The sequence below is a fragment of the Curcuma longa genome, chromosome 14, assembly GCF_044706935.1.
Source record: "Curcuma longa cultivar G26 ecotype Majalengka, Jawa Barat chromosome 14, ITB_CL_G26_1.1, whole genome shotgun sequence".
NCBI lineage: Eukaryota > Viridiplantae > Streptophyta > Magnoliopsida > Zingiberales > Zingiberaceae > Curcuma > Curcuma longa.
This window is the reverse complement of record NC_133874.1, coordinates 9319648-9334108: the sequence shown is the minus strand read 5'-3', so window position 1 is coordinate 9334108 and position 14461 is coordinate 9319648. Positions and strand designations below refer to the sequence as shown.

Genomic DNA, 14461 nt, shown 5'->3' with positions numbered 1-14461 from the left:
CCAAATACCAATTCTATTGGATATTTTAATATTCAAAATTTTTTAGCATCAAAGTTTGACATTTCAACATGCTTAGAAGAAGCCATCTTCGAAAAGCTTAGACAACTGTAATACCAAATATTTTATAAATAAGATGATTTAAAAGATAAATATATCATTTTCATATGTGATAGCGTCAGCAAAGGCGGCTCAATTTTCTTTTCCGTTAAAAAAAATTATTTTTTTAAAAAAATTGATTGTCAACCCTGTGACGCCACGACGCCTCAATAATTAATCACGACCGCACCTTCGCATCGGCTTCCTCCACGAATTACCAAATTTGCTAACCGATCGGCTCAAGTCATGCGCGAAGCGTCCGCGAAGCTTCCTCCTCCATTTTAAATATTTGATGTACTCGTCGCCTACCCTGACTCGTCAGTGGTCTCTCTCTGGGCCCCGCCCTGGGCCTTCTTTTAGTTCCAGGTGATATTTGCGTCATTCTATCGGGTACCTCTCGGGCCCGGTAGTCAACTGCTGGTATAACGACGGGTCGTGGGGGAATGGGGTCATGGAATTAAGTCATGAGAGTGCGGTTGCATGTAAGAACCGGAGTTATTTGTAAGGCGGTGTCGTGCGCCGTCGCCTCGCCCTCGTTCGCGGAGCGATTCCTTTGCCGAGGGAGATAGGGTTGATCGCTTGCCCAGAGGCGTCGGTTTCCGATTTCAGAGTCCTTTTTTTCTGGATCGGATTACGAACTCCTCCTTGCTTGTTCCTGGCTGCGTGCGGATCTGTGGTGGGCGCTCGGTGGAAGGTTGGTTTTTCTTTTCTGTCGTCGTATACGGGTGTTTTAGGTCTGTTAGGCTTGGTGTTTCTTTTTGTTGTTGTTTGCTAGAGGATGGATGTTGTATTGGTTCGGTTGAACATTTTGAATTGTTGGTTTAAGGGAGAAAGATTTGGGGTTTGTCAGGTTGGGGCGGTTTCTGATGGGGAAAGGAGGGCAGCATGAAGGTAAGAAGGTTGGATTGGAGCAGCCAACCTCAAGTTTTCCGGCTTGGGCACGGAGCGTCCAGGAGTGCGAGGCCGAATTCAAGGTTTCATCGGAGCACGGGCTCCGATCTGATGAAGTGCTAAGGAGGCAAACAATTTATGGGTTTAACGAGCTCGAGAAGCATTCAGGACCTTCTATATGGCAACTGGTTCTTGAGCAGTTCAATGACACGCTGGTCCGGATCCTCCTCGTTGCTGCTGTCGTCTCTTTCGTGCTTGCTTGGTACGATGGAAACGAAGGCGGTGAGATGGAGATCACTGCCTTTGTGGAGCCCCTTGTGATTTTTCTTATTCTGATTGTCAATGCAATTGTTGGCGTTTGGCAAGAGAACAATGCTGAGAAGGCACTCGAGGCCCTGAAAGAAATCCAATCTGAGCATGCTACGGTTAGAAGAGATGGCGAGTTGATTCCTAATATCCCAGCTAAGGAGCTTGTGCCAGGTGATATAGTGGAGCTCAAGGTCGGGGATAAGGTTCCTGCTGATATGAGGATTCTGCATCTGATTAGCTCAACAGTAAGGGTGGAACAAGCTTCTCTTACCGGAGAGAATGATGCTGTAAACAAAACCAACCACCGAGTTGAGCCTGAAGACATAGATATTCAAGGGAAGGAATGCATTGTCTTTGCAGGTACCACAGTTGTGAATGGCAGCTGTATCTGCTTGGTTACGCAGATTGGGATGAACACTGAAATTGGTAAGATACATTCGCAGATCCATGAAGCTTCACAAAATGAAGATGATACACCGTTGAAGAAGAAACTGAACAAGTTTGGGGAGGTCCTCACAGCCATCATTGGTGCAATTTGTGCCGTTGTTTGGCTTATTAATGTTAAGTATTTTCTTACATGGGAACTTATTGATGGCTGGCCACGAAATTTCAAATTTTCTTTTGAGAAATGTACTTATTACTTTGAGATTGCTGTGGCATTGGCTGTTGCCGCAATCCCTGAAGGTCTGCCAGCAGTTATCACTACTTGCTTGGCATTAGGGACAAGGAAGATGGCTCAAAAAAATGCATTGGTTCGAAAGCTACCAAGTGTTGAGACATTGGGTTGCACAACTGTGATATGCTCTGATAAAACTGGTACATTAACGACAAACCAAATGTCTGTAGTAAAGCTTGTCGCAATGGGGTATGGGAGAGAAGAACTTAGAAAATTTGATGTTGATGGTACCACATACAACCCCAAAGATGGCAATATCCATGACTGGCCGGCCAACAATATGGATGCAAATCTTCAAACAATTGCTAAGATTGCAGCTGTTTGCAATGACGCAAGCATCACTGAGGCAGAACATAAGCGATTTGTCACCACTGGTATGCCAACAGAGGCAGCCTTAAAGGTGAGAAGTGTTGTATTCCTTTTTCTCTTTTGCCTTTTCACTGTAACCTTTACTTGGTTTAGATCAATACTAAAACATCTATCTTTCCTAAAATTAAGCTAAGTCACCAATTAAACATTTAACAGAGAAGGATTCTTGAAATGCTATGCATATTGTTCATTCGTTAATTGGGAAATATTTTATCCAATTGTTTGTTCTCTAGTTAGGAAAAATACGCTGGATTATACTTATTTTATTAAATCAAAGAGATATTGAGAATATTCACTATCCAGAAGTTTTTTGAGACTATATAGCATACGATATCCAAATGATTTTCTTTACATATATGGGATGTATAACTTGCTAGAGTGACTTGTGCAATTTGTTTTTTCCTAAGCAATTCAGTGATGGTTAACCCGTCTATGTCTACTAGGCCATATATTTTTGTATTTCAGTTTCCTAGCTTTCATAATTTTTTTCTTTGCTAATAAACTTCAGTTTTATTTTCTCAGGTTTTGGTTGAGAAGATGGGGCTTCCTGGAGGATATGATACTTCGCTGGGCTCAAAAGAAACATTAGGTATGTTTCAAGGCTCAAGTTTGATATTGTTTTTAGTTGATTTCATTAAAACACTGTGTCTGTGTGCTTGTCTGCTTGGTATCAAACATGTGATATTTACATAAGTTGTTACTTGAAGGATGCTGCAAATGGTGGAACACAATGACTCAGAGGGTTGCTTCTCTTGAGTTTGATCGCACTCGAAAATCAATGGGGGTTATTGTGAAATCAAGATCAGGAACCAACTCTTTACTTGTAAAGGTAGATAACGCCTTTTTATCTTATCATTTTATCTCTCTATAATGTTTATCAATTAACCTTTCCTGAGTGCTTTCTTTTCCAAGTGAAAGGTGAATTGTTGGAGGTGTCTTGAGATTTTAACTGATAACAATCAACTGTTCTATTTGGTGATGATAGGAGTATGCTGGAAAGTGGAAACCCATTCTGAGGAAGTTACCTTTATAAATGACATTTTATTGATGTAATTTTATGGTTTTATTTTCCAATTGCATGTTAATTTAGTGGTGGGAAAATTGCATGTTAATTTGGTGGTGTGTAGTAGTGATGATGCCCCTTACAACTTACCAATAATTATCTACAGAAAAGAGTAACAATTTGCAAATTCAGAGAAACACTTACTCTCGTCTATATCTATTAATGATTATTTTGGCAAGTATATATTTTTGTTCTACCACTCTTGTTGTTGATCTGCAATTTTGATACTTCATCCTTTTATCGGTGGGTCTAAATTTCACATTTGTTCAGCAAAATGTTGTATCTAATAAGTTTTTGATTTCTGTGATACATAAAGTATTTGGTTATTTCAGTCATCATGATCTATTATTTCATGGTATCTGCCGATAATATATATTTATGAGGAAGCAAAATTGCTTTGTGACAGGGAGCAGTTGAAAATTTGTTGGAAAGGAGTGCCTATGTTCAGCTGCCTGATGGTTCTGTAGGTTTGTTAAATGAAAACTCAAAAAAGCATATTCTGGAAGCCCTCCATGATATGTCTACAAAGGCTTTGCGCTGTTTGGGATTTGCCTACAAGGAAGATCTAGCAGAATTTGCAACATATGATGGTGAAGACCACCCAGCTCATAAACTTCTACTTGATCCGGAAAATTACTCGTCCATTGAGACTGATCTCATATTTGCTGGATTGGTTGGGCTTAGAGTATGTCATCTTACTTTGTTTGATTTACCTTTGTTGTATGTGCTAGTTTGATTGTATCAGCATTTCTAACTTGTCACTATTGTTTACTTTCTTCTGAAACATTTCAGGATCCACCGAGAAAAGAAGTTTATAAAGCAATTGAAGATTGTAGAGCAGCTGGCATTCGAGTCATGGTCATTACTGGTGATAACAAAGAAACAGCAGAAGCAATTTGTCGTGATATAGGTGTCTTCAGACTTGAGGAAACCATACATTCAAAGAGTTTCACTGGCAAAGATTTTATGTCAATGGCATCCAATGACAAGAAGACCATTTTGAGGCAAAATGGCGGTCTTTTATTTTCTAGAGCTGAACCAAAGCACAAACAAGAGATTGTGAGATTGTTAAAAGAAGACAATGAAGTAGTTGCTATGACAGGGGATGGCGTGAATGATGCTCCTGCATTGAAAATGGCAGATATTGGCATTGCTATGGGTATTGCTGGGACAGAGGTAGACAATTCTCATTTTCTCACTATTGCTGTCTTTCCAATTGGTTTATTTTAAGCCCAAATGCTAAAGAATAAGAAGCAACAGAATACCTCCATTGAATGCAATTGTCCTTGTTAAAAGTTCATGACCTAGTTAGAGAAGGAACATGTCTAATGTAGCAATTATAAACCATAAATTGTTTGCTTCTGTACTCGAAGTCTACTTTTGCCAAATAAAACATTGATTTTCTCTCTCAGCATGTCACAATTTTTCTCTGAGCATACTATGATACATCTGGAACTATGACAAATTGTTGATGTTTCATAAATCAAAAATAGGAAAAAGATAGTCATATAACCTTGTTTCTGGGCTTTATTTAGATCTGTGAAAAAAGTTTATAATACATGCATCTTAATTTTGTGGTAGAAGTTTTCAAGTGTGATTGCCATTTCATGGTTGCTGCTTAATTTGTGGTTAATGCTGTATTTCTTTCGGCTCACTCTTTTTATTCATTTGTTTCTGTTACTTATTTTGTTTCTCATCTAAAGACTCACAATTCCTTAAGTTTATGCTAGAAAGTACTTTAATGTGATGAGACATTTGTAAACTGTATTTATGATATCTTTAATTTGTGGCAAATGCTGGAATTTTTTTGGCTCACCCTTTTTTTGTTTCTTTCTGTTACTTATGTTGTTTCTCATCTAAAGGCTTGCAATTTCTTATGTTTATGTGAGAAAGTACTTGAATGTGATGAGACATTTTATATACTGCATTTATGGTTGTCAGTTTGACTGCTATGATGTTTTATTTATTTGTTTATTATTATTATTATTTTAAATGTATGCATGTTTTCATCTAAAGCCTTCAAACTTGTGTGATTGGTATCAAAAGGATCATTAAGTGAATGGAACATACTTTTTTTCCTTATTGGTTTCAGTATCTGTTAGTATCTTTACCAGGAAGTTCATTTTCCCAGGTTGCTAAGGAAGCTTCAGATATGGTGTTAGCAGATGATAATTTCAGTACAATAGTTGCAGCAGTTGGCGAAGGAAGATCAATTTACAACAATATGAAAGCCTTTATAAGGTCTTGTTTTTTTTTAATAATTTTGTCTTTCAAAATATTTTTCTTTCTATAGACGGGAACTTGTTATTTCTTATCTTAATCTAACTATCTAGATTACTGGCTATTCAAGTAGCATAATCTTTGCTCATCTGTTTTTATGTAATCCATATTCACTTTTTGGTTTGATATATTATGGTAAAATTTTAATGCATTTTTTACTTTGTTGAAATGCTTGGTCTATGTATGATAAGTTTTATTACAGTGATTGCCAATGAGAAATTTGAAGCCATGTAGAAGAGAAATTCAAGGTAGAAGCCTTTACTATTAACTCTTCTAGACATGCAAATTGCGAGTATTAGGTTAATAGAGTATTGATGTAATGGGTTTAGTTGTTTTTGGTTAGTGCTTTTGCCATGTAATTAATTATCTCTTTACATGAATGTGATACAATAATTTTCTCTCGCCAAATTCTACTTGGTATTGGAGCCAACCCAGGGCTAAAGTTTCCAACATAGTACTCCCCTTAGGGGAAGGCTGCTCCCTTGACCTCCATTCATCCATCTGCAGTTCTTCTTCCTAGTCTCTTTGTCTTGTCATCTGCTCTTAGTTGTGACTCACATGAAGTCAGTTCTCTTCTTCATGTGTACCTATGCAACCCTCAGGAACTTGACAGTCCTCTTTCGAACTTACAGTATCTAGTCCCAACCCGTAACCAGATGTAAGGCCACAACTCTTTCTACTGTGCATTCTCTCCTCCAACAAGATTCCACTGTGTGCCCTTTGCCTATGAATGGGTTAACACTGAGACTTTGAAGAAGTGGCGAGCCTTCCTCTTGATGCATTGTGAACCATCATGGTTCACCTCTGTGTTCCCAGCTTAACCAACATCTCCAGCTTTTGTTGCCACCTCGAGCACCAAGGCTGGAAGCTTGCACAGATAAGGCGGACTGAGGCTTTAAGTAGGAGCAGTGTTTCTCCTATTCTCTAACACAAAGCTTCTAAAACGGTGCATGATTGATTGTGTTGGTTGTCTTATGCAGCGACATCTATCAGCTAGCAGCTCCTGCTTGACAGGTTGCTGCTCAACCTCGAAAACCATGATTCCCAACTGCAATCAACCTTTCCTCTCGGGCTTTATCCTTCTCCATTGTGATCTAAATTTGAATCTAAGACCTCTTTGCATCAGTGACCTCATTGTCCAAATCTTATCCTCATCTTCAATTCTACGGAAACCTACTCTGACTTCTTGTTACCAATTGTTCCCCCTGAACTTTGTCCAGATCTAGCACATTTAAAATAACTTCAATCTGTTCTTCTTCCAGCATTAGGTGATTGCATCTTTGTTTTCTTCTTTGTCAGCCATACTCTTCTTTATGGAAGCTATGCTTCTGGCTGTTTTTTTTTTTTTCATATCTGCAAATCTTCTTCTCCTCTTTACATCCCAAACAACAGCTTCACCTTCTTGATTTCTTTGGCAGATCTCATCCATCTTCTTCCTATTCCTCTTTTTGTTTTCACTGTTGCCCTTCTTTTTTGTTTTCTTCCTACTTATTTTTTTTCCAATAGAGTTCTCACCTCCTCTCAGCATCTCCTCCCTATTATCCTGATCTGCTAGTGTACATCTCTTGCTTTTGTGCTTGTTTCTTCTTTTGCTTCTTCTCGGCTTTTTTAGCATATCCTGTTTTATTCTATTTTTACGCTTTATATGCACTGCCTAAAAACTAGAGAAGAGCCAAACAAAGAAAATATCTTGTTCTTATTTTGCTATTCTAGCAAAGGGTCAAACTTTGCAATCTTTCCTTTAGAATGCTCAAGCATTTTTATTTTTTTTTGTAGTTTATTTCATGTTGCTGTATATGCCGCTTCAAGGAAAAGTCCACTTAAGGGATTTGTTCCTAAGATAAACTTTCATTGTTTCATTATGTCTCTCTTTATCTTCTGTTGCCAATGTATTGATTTGATGTCAAGTACATCTTGCCTGTGGCTAAAGTGAGGTCTAAGGGATCATGGATTGAATGCTTTATTAACTCATTAAGTTTTATTTTATTTTGCTAGTATTATGTTTCATTTTGTAATCATGATCTCGGTTAGAGTCATCACTATTGATGTGGAGGCAAAGTAACAGTCCACGTGGTAGGCTCTTGACTCGGTCAGAAGAGAGTCCGGGTGACATGATCCGGACTTGGTCAACATAGACCCCCCATGGTGTGCTAACTCCGACTGGCCAAACTCAGTTAATCCGACCATGCCATCCATCTTAGCTCGACCACCTACCTCAAGGAGTTTTTCCAATAGAAGCCTACTTCTCTCGAGGAGTCTTCCCAACAAAGCCTATCTCTCTCGAGGAGTTCCCAACAGGCTTACCTCTCGAGGAGTCTTCCTAATAGGGGTCTACCTCTCCTGAGGAGTCTTCCCAATAAAGTCTACCTCTCCTGAGGAGTCTTCTTAACAAAGGTTGACCTTTTGACTTCTCGAGCAGTCTGACCCGCCGACCTCTTCAGCTCAACCACCTCAGCTCGGCCATGTCGACCTTTTAAGCTCAACCACCTCAGCTCGGCTCTACTGAGCTCCTTAGCTCAGTAGCCCTTGATATCTGACTCTTAGACCTATATAGCATAGTGATGTGATACCCCCACACGCAAATGTGGGATAGCATAGTCAACCGGACATGGGATGACATGACCTACGTAGCATGGTGATATGACATTGTCCTCCACGGATGTGGGATGACATGACACCCAGAGCATGAGAGCATGGTGATGGGACGTTCCCCTCCATTAACGTGGGATGACAGCAAATGGTCAACAGAACGAGGGATGACATGACCATGACACAGAGCATGGCGATGGGACACCCCATGCCCTTAAGTAAGGTCCCATACGTGGACACCCCTTCTCATACATATGCAAGGTATAAAAGGAAGCCCACACTTACGGGTGGAGATAAGTTCAACAACCATTCCTAAACCTTTATTCTATTTTCCTACTGTGCTTCCTTTCGCTGCGCCTGAGGCTTAACTTGAGCGTCGGAGTGGTTGAGTCAAGGTCCGCCTTGGCCTCCATTCTAACTCTCGTTGAATTTCATAGGGATTCCAGGAGTCTCTTCCCCAGCAGATCATGAGAAGCCCATCAACCTTAAAGACATCTCACCGGTGGCTCACCCTCCCAGGTCTCAGGCAGGAACAACTATATTTGTGTGAGCTTTTTTAGGTCATGTAAAAATATGGACATAGATGATACATATGCTCCATCTTGAGAGGCCAATGTTAAGTGTATTTGGTTGATAGGGTTAGTAGTCAAGTGGATATAATCTTAGTATTTTAGGTGCAGGGTTTAGGTTGAGTTTGTGAATACTCTGTAATTATCTTATTACATGAATGCAATAAATATTCTCCTTTCTTTAATCTACATTGAATCAAATGAGAATTTTCAGATATCTTTCTTCCCTGTGAATTTTGCAAGAAAATTTAGGACAGTTTTGGAATTATTGTTGGATCAACTTTAGTTTGGATTAGAGTTTAGCCATGCTATTCCTTTGGGAGTTCATTTACTGAAATCGAACATTTTATTGCTTCTCCATTTTCTAACATTGTTTAACTAGAAGTTACATTTCTATCTGGTCTCTTTCTTACACCTGTATTGGTGTCTCTTAGCCATAATTAGAGTTGAAGTTGATCATCTAGTTTCTGCCAATGAGAAGTGTATCTGCTATACTAATTAATCTTATTAGTCAGAGGTATCAGTTGGGCTTGAAATTTTCAACATATTCATGACTTTATTCAGGAGGGAGTGTATGATTGCTGAGCCAGAGTGTAGTGCCATACTGCCACTAAAATTTCTTTAGCATGAAGCACCGGAACTTGCTTTATTAATATTATTTTGTTAACTTGAGTTCTGTTCCTTCTCCCATATATTGTGTAATTGAATGCTAACCTGTCCTCTGGTTTGACCAAGGTATGGTTAGGCTATGGTAGTACTGAAACAGCATATAAGTTTTTGGTTCATTTAGTGCTTAGTAAATACAATTGTAGCTTAAGTGAAGCCTTATTTTTGTTTGATGTCTAATTTCTGTTTAATTACTTTCCTTTTTGTCTTTTTTCTTATGTCCATTCTCATTTCTAATTGCAGATATATGATCTCCTCAAACATTGGTGAAGTTGCTTCCATCTTTCTAACGGCAGCTTTAGGCATTCCAGAGGGTCTGATACCAGTTCAACTTCTGTGGGTTAATCTTGTTACAGATGGACCTCCAGCAACTGCTCTTGGATTCAACCCACCTGATAAAAATATCATGAAGAAACCACCTCGAAGAAGTGATGATTCATTGATTACTGCATGGATTTTGTTCCGCTATATGGTCAACTTCCTTTTCCACTGTCTTGATTCTATTCATTCACTTCTTTCTTTATTGTTTCTCGATTGCACTGTCTTTAAATGTCTTTTTCTTCCAACTCTAGAAATTAATGGTTCATTTGACAGTTCTACCTTTTTAAAAAGAAACTCCAATTCGGTTTAAAGAAATTCACTGTAGTTCAAATTTTATTTTTGACTAATTGGTTCTATCTCTTAGAAAATCCAAATTCTAAAATCTTAAATTTGGAAAAAAAAACAAAGAGTATGAACTATCATTGAGGTTTTTTTCTTCAGAAATTTAGACATGACATTTGCATTTGTTTCAATTATTGTTCACTTACAGTTATTTTTGTACATGCATAAGGAGGTCTCACTCATTTTCTTAACTGTTTTTTTTTTAAACTTTCATATCTTAAGTTTTATTTCAAATTGTGTGATTATGCACTGTCTTAGAAAGACCAGCATTTACTAACAATAGTCGGCAACACCATATTTATTCTTTTGTTATTTGTTTAGTCTGGCAGTATGCATTACATAGCTTCAGATGTATGCATATAACTTTGATAGTGAAATTAGTGCATTGGTGGAATCATGGATTTTCTGGAGATAAATGCCATGCGGTTCTCGCTGTTCTTTGATTTTTAGACGAATAGATACTGCTTCCCGTTTATAATAATAAAATGACTCAGAGTTCAAGGCTTTAATTGAATACATTTAGTATTTCACCAAAAATTATCCTTTTATGCTTCTCTTGCTCCATCAAATGCTGAGGTAGCACTTCTGGTGATATTTAATCATGTATTGCTTGTTACATGAAGATATGTGCCTTTAACCAATGCAATTGCATTATCTGACCTAGCTTTTCCTTTTATAGGTCATTGGGCTTTATGTAGGGCTCGCCACTGTCGGTATCTTCATTATTTGGTATACTCATGGTTCGTTTATGGGGATAAACTTGAGTGGTGACGGCCATTCCCTCGTAACATATTCTCAACTTTCTAACTGGGGAGAATGCTACTCATGGGAAGGCTTCAAGGTTGCGCCTTTCACTGCTGGAGACCAGCACTTCACCTTCAATGAAAATCCTTGCGACTACTTCCAAACTGGAAAGGTGAAGGCAATGACCCTTTCGCTCTCTGTGCTGGTTGCCATCGAGATGTTCAATTCACTCAACGCTTTGTCTGAAGATGGGAGCCTCCTGACCATGCCTCCCTGGTCAAACCCATGGCTCCTCATTGCCATGTCTATCTCATTTGGACTCCATTTCTTGATACTATATGTTCCTTTCCTTGCACAAGTATTTGGAATCGTTCCTCTCAGTTTCAACGAGTGGCTCTTGGTGCTGGCGGTTGCTTTCCCTGTGATTCTTATCGATGAGATCCTTAAGTTTGTCGGTCGCTGGGCAAGTTCTTCAGGTGCTGAGAGAGCTCCTATAAAGCACAAGGATGAGTAGATGCTAACCGGAGGCAGCAACCAGCCGTTTACACATCATGCCCAAGGTGCCTAATTGCCTGCTAATTCTTTTTCCCCTCTCTTATGATAGCTTGAGAATTGGGGCAAACCAGTACAACATTCATTTGTTAATTAGAGCAAAATGTATTAGACTTGGATACTGCCAAAAATTTCTAAAACAAGTTTTTGCTAACGCTGGAATAATCAGCAACGCCAGGCCTAACGTTACATGCACAAGTTGCACTCAGTTGTTTAGAATCTTTAAAAAGTTCAAGCAGACATCATGTCCATGTTTGACAGTGGGGCTGTTGGTTCAACACCTATTGTGGTATATCCTCACCTTGTCTGCCATTTTATATTTGTACCATCAAGTTTAAGTAGTTATAGCAATGATGAGTGAATTGTGTTGGAGCATCACCTTATGATTTGTTATGATTATAGTGAAATGTTGTTTTGTTTGTCACAGTGGACCACTTCCAACATTTGTAGCATCAAGTTTAAGTAGTGAAACATAAAATGAGCTTATGATGCTACACAAGTGGCAGCTTGAACTACTTTGTAGTGATTTGCCATGATCATAATGGAACATTGAGTTTATCATTGTGAACAAGTGTAGTTGTTGATTTATGTCATGGTCAACTGTAGTTTTTCGATTTATTTTCTCATAGATGGTCGTGGGGTCGATCGTGTGGGGTCGTTGGGATGACATATTTTACTTTTTGCTGAAGAAATTGTTATTGACCTAAGCAGTTATACAAATTGTGCTTGATGCTGCACAAGTTGGAAGTTGTCTCGAGCCATCTTATGGTGATTTGTCATGATTGTAGGTGAATGTTAAGTTTGCCATGGTATACTATCAAGTGTAATTCCTGACCTTAACCACATCAACATTTGTAGCATCAAGTCTAAGTAGTTACACAAAATGAGCTTACAGTGCTACACAAGTAGATTGTAGACCCTTCACAAAGATGTTGACATCCCATGTGATGAGATAAATATATCGATCCAATATATATCGGATAGACAAAAGGAATAGAATATAAATTTGTATTCAATTACATCCTCTAATTGGATACAATGTCTTGGATTGACTAGAAATTGGCATACTGTCAATGATTCTATGCCACACTTTATGATAAGGCACTATGTACTCAATAATGTTGAGGTACTTTTTGTTTTGAGACTAAAGTTCTTGCGCATAACTCGGTCAATTTTACAAAAAGACATCTTGTTATTTAGAAAATATGATTTGTAGAAGTCCGAATGGGTCTGATAGACTTGACATTTGATATTGATTAAAAATTTAATTGGTCTTGGTATTTAGAAGTTCAAGTGGGGTCAAAGTTAATGGGACATTTGTTTGATACGAAGTCTAGTCTTGATAAGTCAAGGTTAAGCTCATACGAGGAAGTTCAGATAGATCAGAGATGATCGAAATGTTTGAAAAATGTGAAAGTATTGGAGGAGTAAATTTTAGGTAGATGTAAAAATCTTAAAGAAATAAACTCTAGATAGATGTCAAAGTTCTAAAAGAGTGAATTTTAGAAAAGTGTAGAAGTTCTAGAGGAGTAAATTCCAGATAGATGTCGAAGTCCTTAAGAAATGAACTCTAGATAAATGGAATTCCTAGTAGTGAGACTAGTGGATGTCTTGGGCAAATAGAAATTTAGAAAGAGTAAACTCTAGGCACGTGAAGTCCTAGTAGTAAGACTGAGCAATAAATGAAGTCTCAAAGACATTACTACTGAGCAATAAATGAAGTCTCAAAGACATTAAATCTCTTGACACACGACATTAATTTAACTCTAGTATAGTAAGAGTTCTAATCGATTAAGTCATAATTTAGTTGATTAAATTATGACTTTATTTCTTGTATTTATTTAGTTATTATGTTTATCTCAAATATGCTGGATTATATGAAAATAAATAGGAAAATTTTATTCTCTAGAGACTAGAATGTGTTTCAAGTGACCGCAACATAGATCCGGACGATTGGACAACCTAATCAACATAGAGCTCAGTCCAAGAGATGACACTCGATGATAAGTTAATTGAATTATCTATCTTATCTGTGTCTAGGCGACTACAAAGAATATCTAAGTGACTAGAAGACATTGTAAGTATGGAAAGTATAACTTATTTGTACAAAGAAGATACTTAGAATAATTTCTAGACGGCCAGAACATCTCTAGTCGATCGAAAGTATGCTATAGACAATCGGAGAGTGGATAATACATGAATATTAATGACTGATTAGATAACAATTCATCCGGATGATCAAATAAGTATTCCAATCGTCTAGAGCTTAAGAAAAATAACTATATAAAAAGTTTCAAAGAGACATCACATCACTCAATCAATCAATGAATCATCAAAAAACAATCAAGCCCTCATTTCCTCGTCCAAAAAGGAGTTTGTGTTGGTTCAAGGAAAGAGTTGTTGCATTTTAGGGCTAATTGGAGTTGTCCACAATAACAAAAGCCATATCTTTTTAGTAACATACGTTTTTATTATTTTTGTTTATTTATTTGGCTTATATTTTGCTTGTTTTGTATTTGTTATAAGAACAAGAACGGTAAGAGGTTTCTCCGTCTCTAGAAGGTGTCCAAAAGAAAAAAAAAAGATAGCAATATTAGTGGGGTTAACCCATTGAAGGGTTATATGTCATGGAGTAGAAATTGAAGTTTTGAACCATGTAAAATTGTTTGGCCTATTGTTCTTCTTGTATGCATTTGTTCTTGTATTATTTTGTATATTCTGTTGTGTACTAATTACCAAGTGTAGAAAAGCAATGAACACAAAAAATTCTCTCCCCTTTAGTGTCTCCATACGATCCTTCAAACTTCATTGCATTTGTGAAAATAATGAAAATTTATGAGAATATTTTCGTTGATAAAAGTTGTTGAGTATTTTCAAATTTATGTTTGATTAAGGGGAAGTGGCCATTTAAGACTTTTTGATGAGATCCTTGCAATCTTTTTGTTGGTGGACGATGCTTCTATGTGGTTGAGTTCAACTTTTGATTTGGTTTAT

General features: G+C 37.7%; 1 protein-coding gene across 1 annotated transcript; it reads left to right on the top strand.

Annotated features, from left to right (window-relative positions):
- The first annotated feature begins 622 nt into the window (after nt 1-622).
- LOC141844900 (calcium-transporting ATPase 1, endoplasmic reticulum-type-like) lies at nt 623-11891 on the top strand. The gene is made up of 9 exons (XM_074732874.1): nt 623-790; nt 947-2372; nt 2864-2930; nt 3049-3170; nt 3811-4089; nt 4197-4580; nt 5536-5645; nt 9752-9980; nt 10851-11891. The coding sequence occupies exons 2-9, from the start codon at nt 963-965 to the stop codon at nt 11427-11429; spliced, it is 3180 nt and encodes a 1059-aa protein (XP_074588975.1). The 5' UTR covers nt 623-790; nt 947-962; the 3' UTR covers nt 11430-11891.
- Nucleotides 11892-14461: the final 2570 nt, after the last annotated feature.